Source organism: Cervus canadensis, chromosome 25, assembly GCF_019320065.1.
Source record: "Cervus canadensis isolate Bull #8, Minnesota chromosome 25, ASM1932006v1, whole genome shotgun sequence".
NCBI classification, from domain to species: Eukaryota; Metazoa; Chordata; class Mammalia; order Artiodactyla; family Cervidae; genus Cervus; species Cervus canadensis.
The window spans coordinates 28,990,269-29,013,085 of NC_057410.1; the positions used below are offsets into that span (position 1 = coordinate 28,990,269).

At 58.5% G+C, this 22,817-nt stretch overlaps 1 protein-coding gene across 7 annotated transcripts; it reads right to left on the minus strand.

Moving 5' to 3' along the window:
- Positions 1–1,098: 1,098 nt before the first annotated feature.
- RARG (retinoic acid receptor gamma) lies at positions 1,099–21,817 on the minus strand. 7 transcript variants are annotated; one of them, XM_043446571.1, is made up of 10 exons: positions 21,574–21,817; positions 20,743–20,808; positions 17,219–17,550; positions 5,968–6,116; positions 5,619–5,760; positions 4,802–4,962; positions 4,428–4,604; positions 3,828–4,032; positions 3,072–3,230; positions 1,099–2,385 (listed from the first exon to the last, which is right to left on the minus strand). In XM_043446571.1, exons 3-10 carry the CDS (start codon positions 17,400–17,402, stop codon positions 2,186–2,188), a joined length of 1,377 nt encoding a protein of 458 aa, XP_043302506.1. In that variant the 5' UTR covers positions 17,403–17,550; positions 20,743–20,808; positions 21,574–21,817; the 3' UTR covers positions 1,099–2,185. The 7 variants fall into 7 exon arrangements, with proteins under 7 accessions (XP_043302506.1, XP_043302505.1, XP_043302510.1 ...); XM_043446570.1 differs by lacking the exon at positions 20,743–20,808; XM_043446575.1 differs by lacking the exons at positions 20,743–20,808; positions 21,574–21,817 and adding an exon at positions 21,335–21,351.
- Positions 21,818–22,817: the final 1,000 nt, after the last annotated feature.

Here is a 22,817-nt window from a genome sequence, read left to right on the forward strand (position 1 = left end):
GAACTGGACGTGATGTCTGTTCGTAGGTCTGTCTCCTCTACTGGGCAGGGACCACAGAGCCCATCTCCTGGCAGGTGTTCAGTGAACATCAAGTGGGTGGGAGGGCTGTAGCTGCCAGAGGAGCAACTGGGGAGAAGGGGGTCCTCCTCTGGGTGGGCTTCAGCCAGCCTCTGGCTCTCAGACCTCTTGCCCTTCCCCCACAACCGGGGTTGCCACAGCAATGACCCCTCCTTCCCTACAGGCCCTGTGGTTTCCTCTAGAGCTTCTTTCACTTTCTTCTTCTGCTTTTCCCCTCTTCTCGTCCCCTGCTCCCACATCCTCAGCCTCTCTCCCCCATGTGCACAGGTCCTCAGTAAAGACAGCCAAGCACAGGTAGGCAGGGCGCTATCCCAGGGAAGAAGGGAGGGGGGGCGTTGATGGGGAGTCACAGCCGTCTGGGGAGAGTCCAGGGGTGCAGTGGCAGAGGTCAGAGGCAGTGGGGCTGAGGTTGGGGTGCTGCAGGGGCTACGGCATGCAGAGGCAAGGAGAGGAATTAGGACAGAAGGAAGGTAAGAGTGGGGTCGTGGAGGGCACGCAGGGTCATGGAGAGAAGGGTGGGCTTAGAAAGGGTAGACGATTGACTCAGAAGGTGATCCTGGGGTCGCAGGGTTGGGGGAGGCTCATGGAGTGAGGGGTTGGTGTAAAACAGACACACTGTAACTGAGATGTACACCGTGCTTCTTTTCTTCTGGGGCCAGGGACCCTCCTGAGAACCAAATGAAACGGCAACGACCCCCTCCCCAGAGAAGGGCAGATGTGCACAGTCTACAGAACTGGGGGTGGGGACAGCTTAAAGACCTCGGAGGCCCAGCACCTTCCTGGAGGGTCATAAAGTCCAATCTAAGCACCCATGCCTGGTGAACGTGGGAGGCCCAGACGTTCAGGATGGGCCCTTGTGGACTCCCTTCGGGTCCGCCTCCCACCACACCCACTCTGAATCTCATCCTACTTCCCAGCTGCCCTAAGAAGCCTGCATGATCCACCCTCCTCATCCAGTCCCTCTCCAGGTCACCTGGTTGCTTCCCCCCCCATCCCCCAACCCCAGGGAGCCACATCCCATGAGTTTCCATCACTTTATTTTGCAAAAATAGAAAACTCAGCAATATGCGATACAGCGGGGCGGGGGGCGGGGGTGGAGGAGAAATGTAAACAGAGGGGAGGGGACAGCACCCGGACCCCCCAGAGAAAAAGGGGAGCCAGTGGGAATCTTATTTGGCAGCTAAATACAAACTGGGGATTGGAGGAAGGGAGGGGTCACAGGGGCCCTGGGCTCCCCCTCCCAAGTCCCCTGGAGGAAGGGGTCAATTCCAGGGTGTAAACAAAAGCTAATAAATAAATAGAGGCTTCCTCTGGGTCAGGGCGGGATCAGCTAAGCAGTGCCCACCCCACCTCTCCATGGGCCAAGCTGCTCTCGGGGGTCAAGGGGGAAGGCACTAAGGGGAGAGGGATCCCCTGGCCCCTCTGTAGTGTAGGAGGGTCCCTGCCCCGTGGCTGAGATGAGGGGCGGGGGGGCCCAAGGCACGTGGCAGGGCTGGGGAGGGGCTTGTAACGGAGGCCCCAGTGAAGAGGTGTGGAGCGATCCACATCTGTCCCTTTCACCCTCTGCCCCCCTAGCAGAAATGCAGGGCCCGGGCTGCTCCACTCTGAGCTGGCATGAGGATGGGGCACTGCGGGCAGGATGCACCCAGCAGGTGCCTCACGCAGCATTAGGCACCAAGGACGGGCAGAGGGTGGGCTCAGCCCTCCCCCTACAGCCCCCTTTTTGGTCTCTAGTGTTCCTGTTTGCTCCCAGAGGCCTAAGCACCCAGCAGAGGAAGGGGCTGTGGAATGAAGGGTCATCCTCCTGCCCTGGGGAGCCTGGACCCTGGTGTCTGAGGGGCAGTGCTAAGATTTCAAAGTTCAAACCCAGGCTCACCCCTCTGCCCTCTCTCCTGGAGGGAACAGGGCAGGCCCCCAGGACTGGAGAGGGAGCCGGTTAGAGCAAGATGGGGATGAACACAGAGGCACCCCTGGAAACTTTGGCAAAATCAAGGAGCTCATTGGAAGGGGTGGGGAGAGGGCAGAGCAGGTCCTCCCCCAGTCACTGGCGGTGTCTGGGAGATGGTCAGTCTGCTGCCTGGAGCCCCAACCCCCAAGGCAGGGGAAGTCAGGGACCCTGGTCAGGATGGGGGCTGCGGCCCCCTCTGCCCTGGCCCCCGGGAACCTCATCCTCGCTGGAGGCCTTGGGGTGAGGGCCAGGCTGCGAGGAGTCGTCCTCAAACATTTCGGGGTTCTCCAGCATTTCTCGGATCAGGGGAGGCATCGGGCCTGGAATCTCCATCTTCAGGGTAATGGCCCTTTCTGCTCCTGCAGTGGAGGAACAAGGAGGTTCAGACTTAGGTACAGCCCCTACAGCGGCCTCCCTAACTCTGCCTGACTGCCCTCTTGGGCTCCCAGCACAGGCCTGTTACCTCTGTCTGCCTCTTTCTCACCCTCTTTCTACTCTAGAGTTCCTGGGGACCACACCCCTGCCTGGAGACTCTGCCTATCTTCTCTGCCAAGCCCACTGCCCACCATTCCTTTCAGGCTGTCTCCTCCAAGATCACACAGTGCCCACCCTCCAGCCACACACCGTGGACCCCCTCCATAAGCCCATAGCTTGCCAGCTGTTCTTAGGGCTGTTCTTAATAACATTTATCACTAGGACTAACATTTATCAAACACTGTCTGCCAGGCATCCTCCTGAACCAACACGGTCCAATCAACCTTCCTGTGATGATGAAAACATCTCCTCTGTCCAGGGCAGGAGGCACTGAACTTTATAACTCAGCACAGTTGTAAGCCTGTTGTGTGTTAACTTGTTTCATCCTCACAAACAGAAAAACAAGGTACAAAAAGGAAAGGTATTTTGCACCAAGTGTTCCCACTAGCATGTAGCAGAGCGAAGATGCGAGTGCAGGCTGCCTGATTCTAACCCACTCTGCCCTCGTCTCTGCCTGACCTGGGGTACCGGGAGCCCCGAGAAGACAGAGGGAGGCTCGCCCCCGACTAACCCTTGGTGCTGATGCCCCGGAGGTCAGTGATCTTCATGAGCATCCTGGGGAACATGTAGGGCTGACTGGGCCGCCGGCGCCGGGCATAGAGCCTCAGGGCTTCCAGCAGCGGTTCCTGCAGCTTGTCCACTTTCTCAGGCTCCTCCAGGTCCATGCGGTCTGTGGGGACAAGCACAGGTGAGTGAGGGAGATGCGGAAGACAGAGGCAAGTGGCTGATCCCAAGGAGCCCTGCCCTGTGGCCCTCTAGGCCCCAAACCCTGACCGTGAGCCCCACTCAGGCCATCTCCCCTGCTCCAATCTCTATACCATCCCCCCTCTGGCAAGAGGTTTTCTCTGGTAAATCACTTCTGCCCAGGGCTTCCCTGGTGCCTCAGTCGGTAAAGAATCTGTCTGCAATGCGGGAGACCTGGGTTTGATCCCTGGGTCGGGAAGATCCCTTGGAGGAGGGCATGGCAACCCACTCCAGTATTCTGGCCTGGAGAATCCCCATGGACAGAGGAGCCTGGCGGGCTACAGTCCATAGGGTCGCAAAGAGTCAGACACGACTGAGTGACTAAGCACAGACCCCTATGTCAGCTCCCTGACCCCCGTCCCGGCTCTCCCCCTCTTCTCGTTGCTTGTTCCAGGCTGCTGGGCAGTCTGTAACTGGAGCTGAGGAGTCCAGGGTGGGACCAAGGTCTCCAGCCAGGCTGGAGATCAGGTGTGGGGTGCAGTGGGAAAGTAATCTGAGTCGGCGCCAGGGGGCGCCCCCGCACCTCCGCAGATGAGGCAGATGGCACTGAGCAGGCCTGTCTCTGTGTCGTCCATCTCCAGCGGCAGGAGCTGCCCAGCGAAGGCAAAGACGAGGTCTGTGAGGGGCCCGAAGCCGGCGTTGTGCATCTGAGTCCGGTTCAGGGTCAGCCCATCGGAGAAGGTCATAGTGTCCTGCTCTGGGGTGTACCTTGTACAGATCCGCAGCATCTGGAGGTGGGGGGGAGGGTTAGTGCTGACTCCGGGAAGGAGTGCGTAGGGTGGGAGGGAAAACAGGATGAGGTGAAGGTAGAAAGCAAGAAAGTTAGGTCCTAAAGAAGGGCCACCTAAAGCAGGCAGAAGAAGGAAGGCGGACAGATGGAGGGTCTGAAGTTGGGGGAAGAGAACAGAAGTCAGAAGGCAAGATATTCAGAAGTCTTAAGATCAGATCTCAGGGGCAAAGATTAAGACAAAATAGAGCTTGGGTTTCGAGGATATCTGGGGGAGTGGGGGAGTCCCAGAATGGAGAGGGGAAGAGAGAGAACGAAATCTTTGTGTGGACCAACTCCATGGTCTCTTCTGAGTGTCAGGCTATGATGGAAGACAGGGCCCAGGGTTTAACTTACCAGGATGTCCAGGCAGGCGGCCTTGAGCAGAGTGATCTGGTCAGCAATGCTGAGCCCAGTGAAGCCAGGTAACCGCTTGGCAAACTCCACGATCTTGATGATGCACTTGGTGGCCAGCTCACTGAACTTGTCCCACAGCCCCAGATCCAGTTGCACCCGGTGGTCTGCACTGGAGTTCTGCAGCAATAGCAGGTTAGAAAACAAACTAAGGCTCGTCCTGGGGGCTGTCTTCCCTTTGCCAAAACCCCTGGCTCTCCCTTCTGCATCCAGATGTTATTGTTGTCAGCACCAGACCACGGCCTCCAACACCATCCCTACCCATTCTCCAAAGTCGGCGGTCCCCTGCCCTCACTGGGGCCCTGCCCACTCCTCACCGTGGTGTACTTGCCCAGCTGGCAGAGCGAGGGGAAGGTCTCCTGATGGGCCTTGCTGACCTTGGTGATGAGCTCTTCTAACTGGGGGCTCAGCTCATAGCTGTCAAGCGACCCTTCTTCCTTCACCTCTTTCTTCTTCTTGTTGCGATCATTCCTTACGGCTTGGGGGTAGAGGCAGATCAGGAGAGGGTCAGGACCCTCAGAATCTCCCTCCCATGCGAACTCAATACACTCGAGAGCATCCATTCCCTGGGACCGTAGGGCAGGGCCTTGGGTTCCCTGTCTTCTACACTAGCTCCCATTCCCAGGCTGGCTCTCCCCAGCCCCACCCAGGGCCTGCAGCCCCTGCTCCCTCCCCAGGCCATTCGGCTCCATCCTGCCCTTCCTGTCACCCTGCAGGAGCTGGGGAGGGGGGGCAGGATATGCAGGCGGCAGGATATCCACTTATAGCCTTGGCAGCACAATGGCGCAGGGGAGGGGGGGGGGCACCCCAGATCCACCTCAGGCTCAGTGCTGGGAGCAGGGGAGGGGACAGGCAAGGCCCCCAACTTGCCCATAAAACAAGGAATGTGCAATGGTAACCCCCATTCCCTCATTCAGAGAAAGGGTTAAGCTCTGAGAAAGGGGAATGGGGAGGGGTGGGGTCTCCTGGGTGAATGGAACTAATCAAATAGGACTGGTCCAGGAGGAGGCAGCACTCCAGGGTGGCTGGAGGCTGATCACAGAGGTCAGGGAAGTGGGGGTGGCCAGTGGGAAGAGGGTGGCAGCCACAGGCTAGCACAGGAGTGCTCCTGCCCAGGCAGGCCTAAGGGCCTACCTTCCTTGGACATGCCAACTTCAAAGCATTTCTGTAGCCGGCAGTACTGGCAACGATTCCGGGTCACCTTGTTGATGATACAGTTTTTGTCGCGGTGACATGTGTACACCATGTTCTTCTGGATGCTGCGACGGAAGAAGCCCTGGGGTTGGGGGTAAGGGGGGAGGGTCAGTGAAGCAGGATGCTGGGAGTATCAGCCTCTCGCAGGCCTTGCTGGTGGTCCCAGGCTCAACCACATCTGTGCAAAGCAGCATCCCTCCCACCCCAGAGGGATACCCACCCACACAGTCTCTGATCTCACCCAGTCAACTCGGGATGCCCAGCGCACCCACATCCACCCCATACACACCTTGCAGCCTTCACAAGAGCTGACCCCATAGTGGTAGCCAGAGGACTTGTCATTGCACACGAAGCACGGCTTGTAGACCCGGGGAGGTGGAGGGGGCGAGGGTGAGCTTGGCACCATCTCCTCTGAGCTAGTGCTCTGCGTCTCCACCGCTGGGGAGAAGCAGTGATGTGAGGGTCAGGGGAGGGTCAGATCTCTAGGTATCCTCATCAGATACACACTCCACATTCCTAGTTCTTCCTCTGGCTCAGCATTGACACCATCGCCACCACACTGATTTAAAGTCCCAACAACCCATACAGCCCCAGAGTAAACTCTTCCAGAAACCCTCAAATGACTACTATTACTTCCCAACCTGGCCATCTCCCCCTATAATAATGTCCTATACAACTGCTCAATTCTCCAAATTCTGGGTCCAGGCCATCCAGGAAGTTAAATTCTCTGGGCCTCAGTTTGCCCAGCGACAAAGTGGGTGTGTAAAGGGGTATTGGCCTGTGGTTCTGAACTCTCTAGTCACTCCTTCTCACCTTGGGTCCCTGTCTGTAGACTCCCTCCTACCCTTCTCCTGCTCAAGAGGCCACAGATCTAGGGGTGAAGAGGCAATTCCAGGCCACCTGTGGCTAGCACCTGGCTAAATCACCCGCAGGAGACTCAGAAGGTAGAAGAGAACCCCATCTTCTCTCAAGCAGTACAGGGTAGACAGTCCTGGATCTTTTCCCCCAGAGAGTGTGTGTGCGCGTGCACTCTCAAGTCGTGTCCAACTCTTTGCACCCCCATGGACTGTAGCACGCCGGCTCCTCTGTCCATGGAATTTTCCAGGCAAGAATACTGAATGGGGTTGCCATTTCCTTCTCCAGTCCCCCCTCAAACCATCCCCAAAATTACCACCAATGTCCTTGTCCCTAGAAACCACTGAGACAGTGGAGCAAATGGGACGCAGGGATTGGGAAAGTAGGTTAGGGCACATGCAAAAGCCTTATTTTACACCTGAAGAAATGGAGGCCTATGGAGGGATGGGGCCAGCCCAGTGCCACATTGCCAGTTATGGGGGTGGGGAGGGCGTGGGGGGAGTAGGGAGTGGGGGGCAGTGGAAGATCTCAGGTCTGGATGCCAGTTAGAGGCCAGGCCAGGAGTGAGCGATGTTAGGAAAGGGAGACAGGTATTTGCTCAGATTCTCAGGTCTAGAAGTTGTTGGGGGTGTAGCAAACCAGAAGTCAGGTGACAGTGGGTTGTAACTGGGGTTGATAGGGGAGGGGAGTCCCTCTGGACTCTCTCTGAGCTATGTCTTCACTCCTAAACCTCCCCTGCAAAAGCCACATACTCCTCAAAAAAGATCTCAGTCCATGCCACGCAGAGAGTTTGTGGGGAGGACACCCTCTGTTTAGGAGGCTGCTGAGTAAACCTCTTTTGAGTGTGTGGTTGGTCTTTAGAGGGTGGAAAAAAAAAAATCTATAAATTATTCAACCTGTAGGACCAGTTACCCAAACCTGGAAGGCCTAAGTTAATGCAAGAAAACCCTAAAGCCCTCCCTAACGAGTGTCCCTTGCTTGCACCCACCTCATGAACACCTTCTTCCTTCTAACCTGCTGTAGCCCATCTGGTCAGAAGTCCACCCAGCCTGCCAGAAGGACAGAAAGGCCTGGGATGCCAGGATGCTGGGGTTCCGGACTAGCTCCACCCTCCCCACAGGAGGGAAGCCCTCCCTGCCCCCCAACACACACAGACACTCAATTAGCATAAGAATCCAGCTAGAGTGAGATTCCCCAATGAAAAAGGAGAGCGAGGAGTGGAGGCTAGGAGGGTGCCTGGAGTCTATTCAGGACTGGGCGGGAGACGGGGTGGTGGGGAGGGGGTGCTGGTGCTGAGAGATGGGGGGTGGGCTGGAATGCCTTTCTCTCAGGATGGTCCCAGTGTCTGAGGGCACATATGCTGCCCACAGGCCAGTGCGTGGGGTGGTGCTTACCCGCACTGACGCCCTCCCTGCCCGCAGAGCGCTGCCTCATTTCCTCTCTTGCGAAAGGGCCTGGGTGCGGTCAGACTGGCATGGGCCTGTGCCAGCCAATCATGAGAGTGGGGGTGGCGGGGAGACAGGCCAGAGGCAGCTTTTCTCATACTCATGGTACTGTGGTCCCTTCTTGGTACCCCTCAGACACACCCTCACCCTTGAACCCTAAAGTGCAACCCAGCGGCTCTGGTCAATATGGAGCGAAGGGCACAGGAAGGCTAAGTGGGTCAGCTCTGCTCAGATTCCTTTCTCAGCCCTGGGCAGAGACCCCACCATGACGATGCCTGGCCGGGCTAAGCAGGGGCCCCTGCTGCGGAGGAGGGGGGTGGGCTCTGGGTTTTTCTCCTTTTAAAGCCCAAATTGCTGAAATTGAGGAAATTCCTGGCCAGGCTGAGCGGAGCTTCAAACAAACTCTTTATAACCGGCTGTAAACACTCCCAGCTGCGAGGCCCAGGGCTGAGAAGCCCAGACTCACAATCTGACGACACACACCTCCTTGGAGACACTCTCACACATCAACAACACACAGGGCACAAAAGCAGGCACAATACCAACCAGCTCCCATACCCCAACGGGAACCCTGGAACAGAACACCCAGGTAGGCACAGAGGCACATGCACTCCGGCCACACTGTGGAGGTGGATGCACAAGGCAGACACACAACATCCAGCATTCGCTTCACAGTTGCAAGCAAGAAGCTCTGCCACCAGACAGACACCATGGCCTGCCAACGCAGCACCAGAATGCTGGAGTTGCCAAGCACTCGCAGACGCACCAAAGAACTTCTTTCCTTCCCTGGTCTAGACACATAGGTCTACACTACTTTCTCTCTGAAAGTGTGTGGAGCAGGCCCGAAGCCCCCCCAAGGCCCTAGAAGCCAAAACTGTTGGTCCAAACTGACTTGCCAGCCAAGTCCCATGGGCTTCTCTGGGCCTGAAAAAAACCAGGTCCTTGCCCGGTCCCCAGCAAAAGCCCTTCCTGGAAGATTCTTTCCATCTCAGTATGTACACTTCCCAACATACCCCAAATCCCCATCCTATCCGACCATGAGCGGAAAGTTAAGAATTCACAAGGATTTGGTTTGGTGCAAGGCACTAGTTCATGTTTTCCCCGCCCTTTAAATGCTACACTTTTCTTCTTTCTTGCCCCACCCCACCCCACAGTTCGGTCTCCTATTTGCCACCTCCCTCTTCCAGTTTCCCAGTTGTTAAATCTGAGCAGCTCTGCCCTGCAACCAAAAGACCCAAAAAAAAAAAAAAAAAAAAACCCGATCTCGTAAACAGCGCTGCCGTGTGCCAAGGAGCGAGGCGCGTTGGCGGGGGCTCAGTGACCCCGCGCGCACACTCCCCGGGCGCCCGCCGCCCGCCCCTTCCCAGAGTGCCCCCCAGTCTCGCATCCCCGGGCTGGAGCGCCGTCCCAGCCCCAGGGAAATTCGGGGGTGTTCCAGGCTCCCCTCCCAGCTCCTCCCCACCCCCCCCCACCCCCGCCAGGCACTTGGGCCCGGGCTTCAAAGCCGCCTCTCATCTGGACTTCATTTTTACTGCCTCCCAGTCCCCGGCTTTTTATTACCGCTCTGGAAAGGGGTTCCAGGGCCCCAGGCCTGGCATCTCCCATTTCACAGAGAGGGAAAGATGTGTATTTGGGAACCCAAGAGTCCTGCTTCCCTGGCCGCTGCCACCTCCAGGCCCCTCCTCACCATACACAAACTTTGCTTGAAACTTTTCCCTTCCTACTGAAGTTGTGGGCTGGAGCCATAGGAAAAAGTGCACACAACCCTATACACATTTCCTAACATTTCTTTTCTCAGTGGGGGAGGGGGGCGCCAGAACCCAATCTGGCCGCCTTAGTGTGCACAACCCCTTCCACCCCGCACACAGCACACCCGGAGGATGCACGCTCCAACACAGCCCTTTCCAAAACCGCCCCCGCAGCCACGCAGGGCACACGCCCTCCCGGCCTCACGCCACAAACAATTCCACACGGGGCCATGCGGACCTGCCAACGCAGGCGGAGGGTGATGCTTCGTGGAGAGACCCCTGCACCCACACTCGCACCGCCTAAGCTAGGCGCTGCACACTCCAGGGATGCCCACGTTCTGCAAACGATATATATTTTTTTACACTCGCAACTTCCCACATGGACTTTACAAACGCCACCCACGGTCCTGGGTGCCATAGCCCTCGGGGGCCACGAACCTGCCGACACAAACTACCAACGCACCTCGGCCTCTCCCTATCTCCGGGAACCCTGGAGGGGCATCAACCACAGGTCCTAGCTATACACCCACCATCGAAACCACACACACACTCCAAACACTACTGCCCACACCCAAAGGAGTCGCTGAGGCCCCCACTTTTAAAGGGCCAGTACTTCTCTTTCCTACACAGCCGACCCTCACATGGAAACGGTCAGAATGCCCGCTTGCACCCCAGGTCCACATTTTACACATGGAGAGCGAGAGACGCTGCCTGTCCTGCACCCCACACCCCACGCCCAGGCTCGGGTACCTACACTGCAGACTGGCGGGTTGCGGCCAGGCAAAAGACTCGAGTCCGGCGAAACAGGAGCTGCCGGCGGCTCTGCGCAGCAAGCCAGCCCCGGGTCCGCCTGCCCCGTACAGCCGTCGCGGACCCGGGGCAAATGTTTCCATGCAGTCGTACATCGCGACCCGGCTTGGAGGGAAGCTGGGTGCTGGGAACACCGAGAACCCGCAGCCGATTCCCCCTCCTCCCCCGGCGGCGCCCCGCTCCTGGAGGGGGGGAGGGGGAGGGCTAGCGTAGGGCGCCGGGCTGCATGGGGGGTAAGGGGTGGGCGGGGAAGAGGGGGATCCCCAGCAGGGGAAAGGGACTGGGCGGGGCGCAGAGCCGGGGCTGCCGCTCCAGCCGCGGTCTAGCTCACTCTGGGCGCCTCGGCTGCTAGCACTGGGGAGACCTTTTGTAAAAGCGAAGCCCAGAGGGGTGGGGGGTGGGGCTTGGAGAGCTAAGGGGGCCGGGCACCAAGATGAGCAGAGCTGGGAGTGGAGCGCACACATACACATACACACACACACACACACACACACACACACACACACATTCGCACCACCGCGCGCTTGCTTGCTTAGACACACATCCGTGCATGCATTTATCTTGGCAGGCACCACGCATTTGCAAATATGCAATAGTGCACATGCATGTCTGCACGCGCAAAATCAGAGGTGTACACACACGTTTTTGCAGACACACCTGGCTCAAGAGAATGCTTGCAAGGATTCTCTCTACAGCCGGGAGGCTTTGCAAGCTTTTGCACTCAGGCGCGTGCCCCGATCAGGGATGGGGGAAGGAGTGGAGGAGCCGAGCACACGCATTTCCTTTCGAGTTTCCCCCTCCCCCCAACAGTCTTTTTTTTTTTTACACAAGTCTATACAGGCAGAGGTGTCAAGGAGGACTGGGGAGAGGGGAACATGGAGGTCCCCTGAGCGCGGCAGTTCTCCAGAGCCCAGAGACCTGCACTACCTCCACCCCCTCATTCCCAGGCCTGGCTCCTCCCTCTCCCTCCGCGCGCGCGCCGCAGGGCCGAACAGTACATTCCTGCGGCTGGGCGCGCGCGGCCTGCTCCTTCCTTCCCGTCCTCCCCACCCCCGGTCCGAGGGCCGGAGCGCGCTCCCGCCGTGAACTCTCCGGGAACCCCCCTCGGGGCGGGTGGCAGGGCGCGCTCACCTCCCCCTGACCCGGCCCCGCCCAACCCCGCCCAGGCCTTAGCCAGCGCCGCCGCGGAGTCCCCCCCGCCCCTCCTGCGCGGCCGGAGTCTACCCCTCCTAGCCCGAGCGGTCCTCCCTCCGCCGCGGCCCGGGCCGCCTCCCTCGGAGTCCCCAAGGCCCGTCCCGGGGCTGACATTCCCGGAGCTCCTCAACTGCCTCTCCCAGCGCCCCTTCCTCGAAACTGACATCACTTGTAGGGCTCAAGACTGCTCCCACCGCGCCGACTGCGTCTCAGACCACACTGCCCTCCTGAGTGCCAGCTCCCCTCCCCCAGAGTGCCAGTCGCCCCCAAGTGCCCAGGGCCCCTCTCGGCAATAACTGCGAGTCTGGTGGGTAACTGTTCTCAAAGCCATTCGATGCCCCCACCAATGGCAAACCGCCCCTTCTCCCCTTTAGTGCCACACTTGGTGCCCTTCGGATCTCCGAGGGCCGCCCCACTCCTTCCTCGCGGGCCCCTTCCGGGCACTGAGCGCCCTCGCCCGGCGGAGAAGCGGGTGAGGGGGCGGGGGTTTGGCCACGTCAAGAGTTTGCCCTCGCCGGGCCGGGCCGACTCGGGGACCCTGGCCCCGGGACAGCGCCAGCGGCGGCGACTCCCGGAAACCGCCCCCTCCTCCGCGCCCCGCCCGCCGCCCGGCCGCCCGGCGGGCCGGCCCAGCCGGCTCTGTCAGCGCCGCTCACACGGGGAGCGCCGGGGGAGCAGGAGCGGCGCCCGGCCCGGCCCATTCCCCCGCCCGGCGGCGGTGGCTGGGCCAGGGCGGGGCGCGCTTTTCTAAGAATCTGTTGTACCGGGTGGGGGGCGCACTGGGGTGCCTCTGGAGTGGGGCGCCAGTTTGGAAGAATAAAGAGCAGGAAGGGGTGCCAGAGTAGGCAGGGAAGGGAAGGCAGGCGCGGAGGAGGGGCCGGGGTGACTGCCGGGGACTGAAGGGGGCTGGGCTGGGAAGGAGGGCCTGGTTGGCGGATGGGGGGGTCTGGGGTGGCAGGGCCGACTGGGGGGCTGGAAGCAGGGATGAAGAGGGAATGCATTGGTCTTTTCCAATGCAGCCTGCCTGAGCTCCCAGTTCTTGCCCTCAATCCCAAATACACCATCTCTGGATCCAGCCATTCCCCACGAAGAGAAAAAAGGGGTGACAGATTTCTGATTCAGAACCTGGCCAGTGGCAAAAAACATCAGTTAAGTGCAAAATGAGGAGTACCCCCAAAACAAGGGGGGGAAAGCCCTGATTAGTCAACTCCAGGCTGTCAGTCCCCCCCACCCCACCCTTCCCCCTCAGAAATCTGAAAGGTCCCAATTAAGTCAGGCCTGCCTGGTTGGTAATTAGAACCAGAAGTGGCCAGGCCACAGGGAGGGGGGTTGGGAGTGGGGCACAGGAGGTGTGGGGGGAGGGCTCCTAGAAGTCATGAGTCCTCAATAGCCCCCCTTTCTATTCACCAGATAGACCCCACTCCTCATCACCCCATCTGTGTGTGTTTCCCAGGCATTGCAGGGGGCCTTAGAAGGGACTAGGCAATGAGGTGTCAGGCCCACCCTAACCCCCAACCCCAACCCCCCATTCTAGACAGTCTTAGCCTTGAGGAGAAGGTAAAAGGATGGGGGAATCTAGTGCCCCCTCTTTTCCCCAAAGTCCCCCCAGCCCTTATTGCAGCAATTAGACCCATTAGCCTTCTAGCATTTCATGGGAACCAGATGTTCTCCACCAGCCTGGTGGGAGTATAAGGGGGGGCTGCTGCCTGACTCACCCCCTTCCCTATGATCCCTGCCACCAAAGCGCACCCCTCCCAGCTGGAGCCCCACAAAGCATGGTCCCAGAGGCAAGGAAGAGTGTACCCCCTCCCCCACTAATGAAGTCATCCACACTGAGCCTGGCATGTTCACCCCTCAGAGCCTCGACCACCCTGGCAAGGATGCATTTGGCCATCAAGGGACTGTGGGGGGGAGGGACAGCTAGCTCCTTCTGCATCTCTCCTTTGCTCCCCTCCTGCCACCTTCTGGAAGGGCCTTGAGGATAACTGGCTCTGAATTCCTCACGCTAAATTCTCCTTTTCTTCCAAAACCTTCCCTCAAAAAACTGAAGAGGGGGCATTTCAAAGCAGAGAAGGCCCCACCCCAAGGGTAAGTCCTAACTTAGGAGTCCCACCTGAAGGGCAATGAATGGGAGGGGTCTCCAGAGGTGGGGGCAGCAGTGGACCCGAAGGAAGGGGAGGTGTGAATGAGGACCGACCGGGCTGAAGCAGGGCGGTAAGGAGCGCTGGGCAGGATGGGGGCTGGGGCCGGGTAGGGGGGCCAGGAGAGGGGGGTGCAGCCTGGGCCCCAGCGGCGGCGGCTTGCCCAGCTCCCCCCGCCAGAGAGGTTTCCTGTTGCAATCAAAGCCCCGTTTGTGTCGGCCTGGAGCTGGAGCTCGAGCCTGAGCAGGAGAGACCAGGAGGGGAGGGGAAGGAGGCAGCGGCTGGGGTTTTTTCCTGGAGGAGGCCTCGCTGCCGCCTGCTCACCACCAGGTCCGCCCGCTTAACAAGGCCCCTGGCCTCTCCCGGAGTCTGGGTTCTCTCTGTGTCTGTGCCTTCCAGACTGTATATTTCCCTCTCATCTTGTTTAGGTCTCTGAGTCTCTCTTTATCATTTTCTTTTAAGTAGAACTCTTTTCCTTCCTGTGCCAACCTGTCCCCAGTTTCTCCATGTGACTTGGTATGGTGCAGCCAGAGACACTGTCACCAAATTCAGAGGACAAGCAGGGCTGGGTTGCCAGGACACCAGCTATCTTCTAAAGCGGGGAGGTGGGCAGGGCAGGGCTTCCCTTCCCTTCCATCACTCTCTGTTCCCTGCAGTCTTGATAAAACAAACATAGACCACAGCAGTGGTCACAACACTGAGATACACAGCGACACAGACACCAGGGTTTCATGTGTATGAGTGAGCAAGCACACCCAAACCTTTGCGCATGTGTATACACACACACCCCCCTCCACTTTTCCACACACGCAGGCCTGTGCTTGCCTTGGCAACATGTGTTCCCTTCCCCTCCCCTCCTCCAACAGGCGGTTCTGAGGTGCCTTACTCACTCAGGCCCCCGCGGCACCCCAAAAGGTGAAGCAAGATTGCCCTTCTCAACATTAGTGTCTCCAAGGTGCTGGGGACCCAGCAGTAGGATCCAGGAGCCAGCCCCAGGGCCAAGTTCCAGAGTCCTTTACAGACCACCCTCCCTCCCACAGACCAGCAACAGAGGCTGAGGAAAGAGAGCCAGCCACCAGGTGAGCGTGGCTTGGACTCAGGCCTCCAGTCTCCTTCCATTAGATGGCCCAGTCACCGAGGGAAGGGACACTTTCCCCCTTCAGGCCCTGCCACCCGCTGTGGGAGGTCTCTCTGACTCTCCCAGCTGCCTCCCTTTCCTCCACCACTAGGCGCTGCGAGCCCCAGGTAGCTGTCTGGACCCAGGCCTTCCCCTCCTCCCCTCCCCACCGCCACCTCTCTGCCCAGGCCTGTCCCCCGCTGCCAGCCGCACCCTCCCCAGCTACCAGCCAAGGTTCTGGCTCCTCCCTTGGATTTCTTCTTTCAGCCCCCCTGCTCCTTCAGGGCAGCCTTTGGGGATAGAGCTTAGTCTGACCCCTTCCCCTGCCTTGACCTCACTTTGAACCCCGACCTTGCTCTCCCCGTGTCCAGGGCACAGGGGCACATGGAGAACTTCGCTGGGGGCTGGCTCCTGGCTCTCTGCTCTCTCCCCGACACAGTCTCTCTCCTCTGCCTTCTACCCCTACTCCCTTAGTTGCCTCGGAAACTTGGGAAAATCAAGTCCCAAGGGACTGAGTTGTACTGCTCTTTGCAAGAAGGGCATTCATGTGGGAGGGTGGTTCCCTCCCACCTCCAAGACCCTGGGACGGATTCATGGGGTGCAAATGAGGTAGGGGAAGCCCAGCTGAGGTTTATAAAAAGGGGGGCTTTGTGCTCTCTCCTTCACCTGCATGCCACCCAAATAACCCCGGTTGGACTACAGACAGGCCACCAGCAGGCCTCACCAAACCCCAGACACACCGTCAGCAGCCCATGAAATACCACCTCACTCCTCACACTGACTCTTTGTTGCAACCCTGGAATTCTGTGTGTGAGCAGCGTCTCAGGGCCACACTGTGCATACAACTGCATATGGCCTTACACACACACACACACACACACACACACATACGCCTTCTCCAGGTGAGCTTGCTCTTTCCAGCAGAGCTGCCAGCCCCAGTCCTGTCTAATCACCCCTTCACACACACACACACACACACACACACAACCCTCCAAGTGCCAGCTCCTGAACACAGGTCCCTTCTCTCCACTTCTCTCTGAGCTTGTGGAGCTATAAGAGATGTATCTTTATCTTTTGGTCTTTTCTTCTCCCTCTCTGTTTCTCTCTTTGGAGCTGCCCCTCTCTCTATCACCTCCCCTCCTTTCCCGGTGGGACCTTCTCTACACCGGCTCCCACACTGACCCTCTATCGCATGGAGGCCAGCATCCTAGCCCTCCAGCTCCTGGGCACCCAAGCCTGAAATGAACACGGCGAGAAGGATCCACTACCAAGAGGAAGGAGAGGGGACCCAGAGGCAAGAGGAGAGGCCTCAGCTTGCTGCTGTCAGCTTCACCCAAAGAGGGCAGGCCTGAGGGACAAGCAGAGATCTGCACAGCATGTGGGCACCGGGCCAGACCAGAGAGAGAGAGAGAGAGAGAGAGAAGTCCACAGCCCACATGGCTGGAGGAGAGGATGCTGCTGGGACCCCCCTCCACCTCCCTGGATTACTTATGAGACAAGAGCTACCTTCCTTGCAGCTATTTCCACCCTTCCCAGAAGCAAGGGGCTTCCCTCGTGGCTCTGCTGGTAAAGGATCCGCCTGCAATGTGGGAGACCCGGGTTCAATCCCTGGGCTGGGAAGATCCCCTGGAGAAGGGAATGGCTATCCACTCCAATATTCTGGCCTGGAGAATTCCATGGGGTCACAAAGAGTCGGACATGGACACTGAGCGACTTTCACTTAACCAGAAGCAAGAGGGAAGTTTCCTGACCCCAGACATCTCTGGGTACCTGGCACTAAGTTCCGTTCCTCTTTTTGCAGCCCTCCCCTAATTCAGGACAATTTCACCTCTCGATCCAAGAGTCAGAAGATTTTCCTCCCAGGCTCCTTCACTTCACAGCCTGGTTCCCCACACCCGCCACTGCAGGCAGGCAGCAGCCTCAGACTTCCCCAGACCCACCCTTGGCTGCCCATACAAAGAGGTTCTCCCTGCTAGTTGACTCGCTCAGGAGGAAATTTCAGAGTCCCAAATTTTAGGCATGCCACTTTCCCATCCTAGCTGTACAGGAGAACTCTCATTCACAAAGATGTTTGTTTGCTCCATATCCAAACCCCCTCATGGCTACTCCTTTAGATCAAAGCCCTAAGCCTGCCTGCCTTCCTAACGGGGACACCAGTTTTCTCTCTCATCCCCCACCAATGCCCTCCTGTTTCCACTTGCCCTCATCCCCCACAATCCCTGAGACTCACACAGAGAGGCCATCTCCTTGGGGAGGTCAGGCTGGCCCAAGCCCCGGAAGCTAGGGCTCAGCATCTCGAAAGGTGGAGACCCCCTGAGTGCCCCTGGGAAGGCAAAGGGGAAGCCAGCCCCTGGGTAGCCAGAGCCAGGCCCCAGGGCACCAGGCACAAAGAGTCGCTCCTTATTGGTGGCCATGGCCGCTGCAGTGTGGGAGGCTGAGTCCCCTGGGGTCTGCTGTGGGCGGGGGACTTCTTCAGCCACAGCCCCCGCCCATGCCCACTGCCCTGGCCTGGGAGGCTCCGTGCCCGCCCTGCCTGGCCTGCTCACTGGGTCTCCAAGAGTCCTAAGGAGAAAGAAAGGAAAAGGAGGGATGAGAGAATGATCACTTTGACATTCCAAGCCCCATGACCCTCACCCAGCTAGTTTTTTCTCTCCTTGCTGTCAGTTTGTACTGCTCAGGGCCCTCTGCACACAGTGGGGGACACAGGGTGGGAGCTGATGCAGGCTCAGAGAAACTCTCCCAGAAAGGGTAAACTGAGTTTACAAGGTGAATGATAGCCTCCAGACTCACAGCAGAAAGGACTCCTAAGCTAGGAGACCATTGAACACCATCAGGGGCTAAACTGTTGATTTAACACTCATATCAACCCTGCGAAGTAGGAATTACGATTCCCATTTCACAGATGAGAAAACTGAGGTTAAAGGACTGATTAAAGGTCACATGGCTGTAAATGGTAGAGCCAAGATTCAAACTCTCTACCACTATGGAGAAAGTGACCATATCTGTTTTAACACTTTTATAAAAAAATGTTACACCTCTCTGGAACACAGATCCTGGAGCCAGACTATCTGAATAGATCCCTACCACTTCCGAGCTGCAGGACCTCTGATGTATTAGCGTTACTTAATCTCTCTGGGCCTCAGTTCCCTCTTTTGCCAGCTGTGAATAATAAGGCCCACTTCATAAGGTTATGATGAGGATTAAATAATTTACCATATGTAAAGTGTCTAGAATAATATAGGACACATACTAAATGCTTTGTGTGTCTCATGTTCTCTTTCCTTGTTCCTTCTCTTCCGCCATACCTCCTTTAATTTACATTCCTTTCTTTCCATCTTCCTCAGTGCTCCCTCTCCGAGTTTCCCCTCCTAGTCTGTCTCTGTCTCCAATTATGCCTCACTTCCTAACCTCTCTTCACATCCATGGAGGTTGATGGAAGCCCCGCTCTGTGCCAGGCATGATTCTAGGAAGCTCCTCTCTCTATCCTCAGTTTACTTTGCTTCTCCATGTCCTCTCTCTTCTCGGAGCCCTCTGTATATAGCAAGCCCTCTCGACATCCCCCTTTCCTCTAATATAGCCTGACCCCTGAGCCCAGGGCAGGGCGACAGGGATGGGGGAAAGAGGAAGTGAGAATCCTAGGTTAGGCAGGTGGCTTCTCTCTTGATGCTCTGATAAGGGGAAGGTTGTTGGCTTTTCTAGGAGCGCCAGAACTGCCCACCTGTCTCGGGAGTTAGGGAGTGGGAAAGGAGAGTCATCTCAGCCTAGGTGCCTCCTCTACCAGCCAGAACCATAATGGACTAGATGAAGAAGGTCAGAGAGCGAGGACGGAAGCGAGGGAAACAGGGAGTCCTCAGGGTAGGCAGGCCCAGAGGTAGATAATGGGTATTTTACATCTCTTTCCGTCAGTCTTTGCTTCTAAGATCAATATCTTTCCATCTTTGTACCTCTGTTTTTTCATTTTTTCCCTTTCTTTTTTATCTCTCATCTGCCTTGGCTTTCAAGTTCCTGAAGGTAAATTGTCATGGCAGTTACAGGAACTCAGACCCCAAGCCACCAGCCATCACTCAGTCCCAATGCATAAAGCAGCCACGGCCCCTCACTTGCCACCACTCAGATCCCCAGCACTCTGACTCTTCAACCCAGCGTCTCCCCAAGTCCTAAAACCCTGAGCTCTGAGCCCCCAGGGTTCATCTCCTTCACCTTACCCTATTCCCTGCAGTCCTCTTCCCAGGTTAAGCCAAGGTAGAGCCAGGAGTCCAGGCCCCTGAGGCCCCTGGGCCACAGCTTAACAGGCTGGGCCACATTCCAGGTGGATTAACCCCTCCAATGCCAAGGGTGAGAAGCTCCTAGAGGTCCCCCCATCTTCCCCAGAGTGGCTTAGGCTGATAACTTGGCTCTGTGGTCCAGCACTCTCTGTCTTTGCTTCTCACCTGTGGGTGGGAAACAGAGACCTGAGGGCAAAGCAGGAGGACTTTGAGGGTCCCAGAGAAGGATGCTCAGGCTCCTAGTCCTTGTGGAGGAGTGAAGCTGTGAGTGAGTCAAGGATAGCCCAGCTCTCCTGGGAACTTCCTCTTATTTTGCCTCAGAGAAGGAACTTGAGAGTTGAGTGAAGAGAGGAAGGGGAAAGAGATTCATCCCAGTTCCGAACCTTGGTTTCTCCGTCTTGGCTGGGAAGAGAAGGGGAGGGTCCTAAGTCTTCGGCAGAGGAAGGGACCAAGGAATTGAAGACAGTGGTACACAGTGTAAAAGGAAATCCTAAAGTAGGAACCCAGAGGCCATGGTACTTCAGGGGGACCTGAGGAAGGGAGAACGGACTTCTTTCCTCCCAAGATGCCACCTCAGGTGGAGGGGGCTGACCAGGGGAAAGCCGGCCCTTACAAAGCTGCTTCTCTTCAAGTTGAGGTGGAGTTGAGGGGAGGGCATGGATGAAGGGGGCTGCCGGATGGAGGCGGGGGTGTCTCTCTGCTGCCTTGCCCCGCTCCAGAGCCTGGAACAAAGCTGCTCTTGTCGGCGGCTCTCCACCCGCTGCCCCCCTCCCCTCTGTATAAACACGACCACCTTTTTCCATGACCCCATCCCCAGTCTGGGCGGAGGACCCAGGCATCCTCTGCTCTGGCCTGGGCCCCCAGCCTGCTCCCCAGGAGGCAATGGCAGGCTGGGTTTCCCTGGCCTCCTGCCACCCTTGGGGGAGTCCAGACCCTTGAGTCTCCACCTCCCATCCCCGTGTGCCCTCCCTCTACCTCACTGGCCCCAGGGAGGGGCAGTACGCAGGAGGCAGGCAGGCAATGCCAGTGGAATGTGTGTGGGCATCGGAGGGCACGGGGAGGGTGGGGCAGAGGGGGAACTGGAGGTGCCAGTTGGGTGGCTTTCTGAGCCAGGGGTGGGGGTGTGCCGGGATGGGGGTGTGTGCCCTGTGCTGCCTACTAGGCTCCAAGCCACAGCATGTGTGTGCATATGTGTGTGCGAGAGTGGGTGTCTATTTGGGATACCCAAGCTCCAGGACCCCTCCCACACTGCCTCCTGCCCGCTGTCCTCTCTCTTCTTGCCTCCAGGAAATGAGACACTACCTGTGGTCCTCAACCCTAAGTCAGCATCCGAGCAGTGATGGTAAGGGTACAAACCTCAGACTTCAGGACTGGTACCATAACTGCCCTAGATGTGGGCCCTGAAGGGGCAGGACCATCTCAGCTTCTTGCCCCACAGACCCCTTCTCAGGCTACTTCCCCCCCTCCCCCGCCCGCAGCATACTCTTACCCTCTGGCCACCTGCAGAGATTCCCTCCTACAGACTGGGTCAGGTCGAGGGAATGGGCTGTAAGAGCTGGAAACAGAGGCAGCGCCAGTAAGGCTCTGGGGCTGGAACTCCTGGGTCCCTGCCCCAGTCTCCCTGCTCTGCCTTTGTTCCATTCAGGCTCCCCTCAAGAATACTCCGGAGGAGCCCCCACCTTGGCTGGCGGGAGCCAGGACTCACACCCAAGGTTGCAGACAGGAGAGAGGGACTCCTGCACTGCGGTTCAAGGCGGTTCAACTTCACTGCGGTTCAGCTATACAGACCCCTATCCTATCCACTTGTCTCTCCAAACTTCCGGACTCAAAGGGACAGAATCATTTGCCTCTGGCCCTTCTGATGTCCAAGTGGTGCCATTCCACTAGGGAAGGAGGAACTTGGATCAGCGTGGACCAAAAATCCTCCCCTCAGATTCCCCAGGGGAAGCCTGAGGGGAGGCGGATGGTGGACTTTCCCCGCAGGAGAGGACCCTATCTCCCCTCACACTCTGGGCACAAAAATAAGGATAGAAGCCCCCTGGCTGAAGACTTTTCTCCCAAAGCTCTCCCAGAATACTCACCGCAATGAAGGGTGAATACAGCCCAGGCCAGCCCAGCCTGTCTTCCCCAATCCCTTTCCACCTCAGGGCTGACCCCCAAATCGGGGCCAGGAAGCCCCCCTCCACCCCTGCGGATAGCCAGACCCGCGCGGGGAGGAACCGAGCCCGCGTGGCTCCCGGCGCCCCCGCCCCCAGCCCACCTCTCCCGAGGAGGACCCGGGCGTCCGCGGCGGCGGAGCCTGCTTCCCCGCCTGACTCACCTGGAGGGGGAGGGAGGGGGAAGGGAGGCCGCCGAGCCCCGAGGTCCCGGCGTCGGGCGGTCGCGGGGATGGAGCGTCGCAGTGGCAGGGGCTCGCGGTGACGGGGGGTTCTGGGGGGGCACGGACTCTAGGCTGGGACGGTCCCGGGGCCTCTCGGAGCCCGCCCGCCCACGTGACCGCCCCAAAATATCCGACACATTTTCTCCCAAACCGCACACTGACTCTGCAGGCGGGGACACGGAAAATATTTTCTTTCTTTTTCTCCCTCCCCACCCCCCCACCTCCCTCCCAGCCCGGCTCCCTCCTCCCCCTCCCGCCCTCGCTCCTCCCTACCCTGCCGCCTGCCCCTGCCCGGCTCCCTCCTCGGTGCCCTGGGGCTGGGGGGCGGGGGCTGGGCGGGGCGGCCCGGGACGCCTGGGTCTCTGCCCCTCCCATTTGCTGGGCTTCCGTGGCTCCGTCCCCGGGAGGCCGGGCAAGGCTGGCAGAAGAGGTCAGTGTCCTGGGCCCATCATGCCACCCTTTCTCTCTGGCACTTTTCCCCTTCCTGCCATTTGCGGGGGGCGGGGCGGGGGGCGCGGCGGACTGGTTGAGTCCTCTGGCCGGGCTGTGGTTCCCGGAGGCCAGTCTCTGTACCTCCTCAGGACTGGCAGTGAGGGCTGTCTCCACGTCCTCCCAGGGGTGGCTTGGCCGCGCAGGGATCCGCCAGAGCAGAAGCCACTATCTTCACCCTGCGCTTAGCCTTCACCTGCGTGTCAAAGTAGACTGTTCTTCCCCATGCCTACCCCAGCCGATCCTTAGGTCCCAGGAGCAAACTGGTTTAACTAGTGGAGGTTGTAGGGATACTGAGGCTTGGGCTTAAAGACCTCCTCCTTTCTCTGCCTTGAGTAAGCTGTGGGAACTAGGGCTCCTGGGTCCCCGGCGGGCTGCCAAAGCCATCCCCACCTTTAGGCTTGGGTCTGGAGGGGAGAGGCTGGGGAGGAGGGCCGGGGAACTGTAGCTGGGGGTGGGAGGAGCCTTGCGCTGGGTGTGAGAGAGAAAGCCCAAGCCGAGGGTGTGTGTCTGCCTTAACTAGCGCCTGCCTGCCTGCCGGCCTGGTGGATGCGCCACGAATGTTGTTGACGCTAGGTCTCTGTGTGTGTGTGTGTGTGTGTGTGTGTGTGTGTGCGCGCGCGCGCGCGCGCGCACCCGCTTACCCAGTGTGAATGTCAGTGTCTGATGGGGACATTCCTCCAACTTCAAGGTGA

Coding starts and splice junctions, on each gene's coding strand:
- RARG (XM_043446570.1), bottom strand. CDS start 17,402: ATGGCCACCAATAAGGAGCGACTCTTTGTGCCTGGTGCCCTGGGGCCT. Junction 6,117..17,218: donor CAAGGAGATGGCCTCTCTGT/GTGAGTCTCAGG, acceptor GCTTCTCCCCAG/CGGTGGAGACGCAGAGCACT. Junction 4,605..4,801: donor AGCTGGGCAAGTACACCACG/GTGAGGAGTGGG, acceptor CTATTGCTGCAG/AACTCCAGTGCAGACCACCG.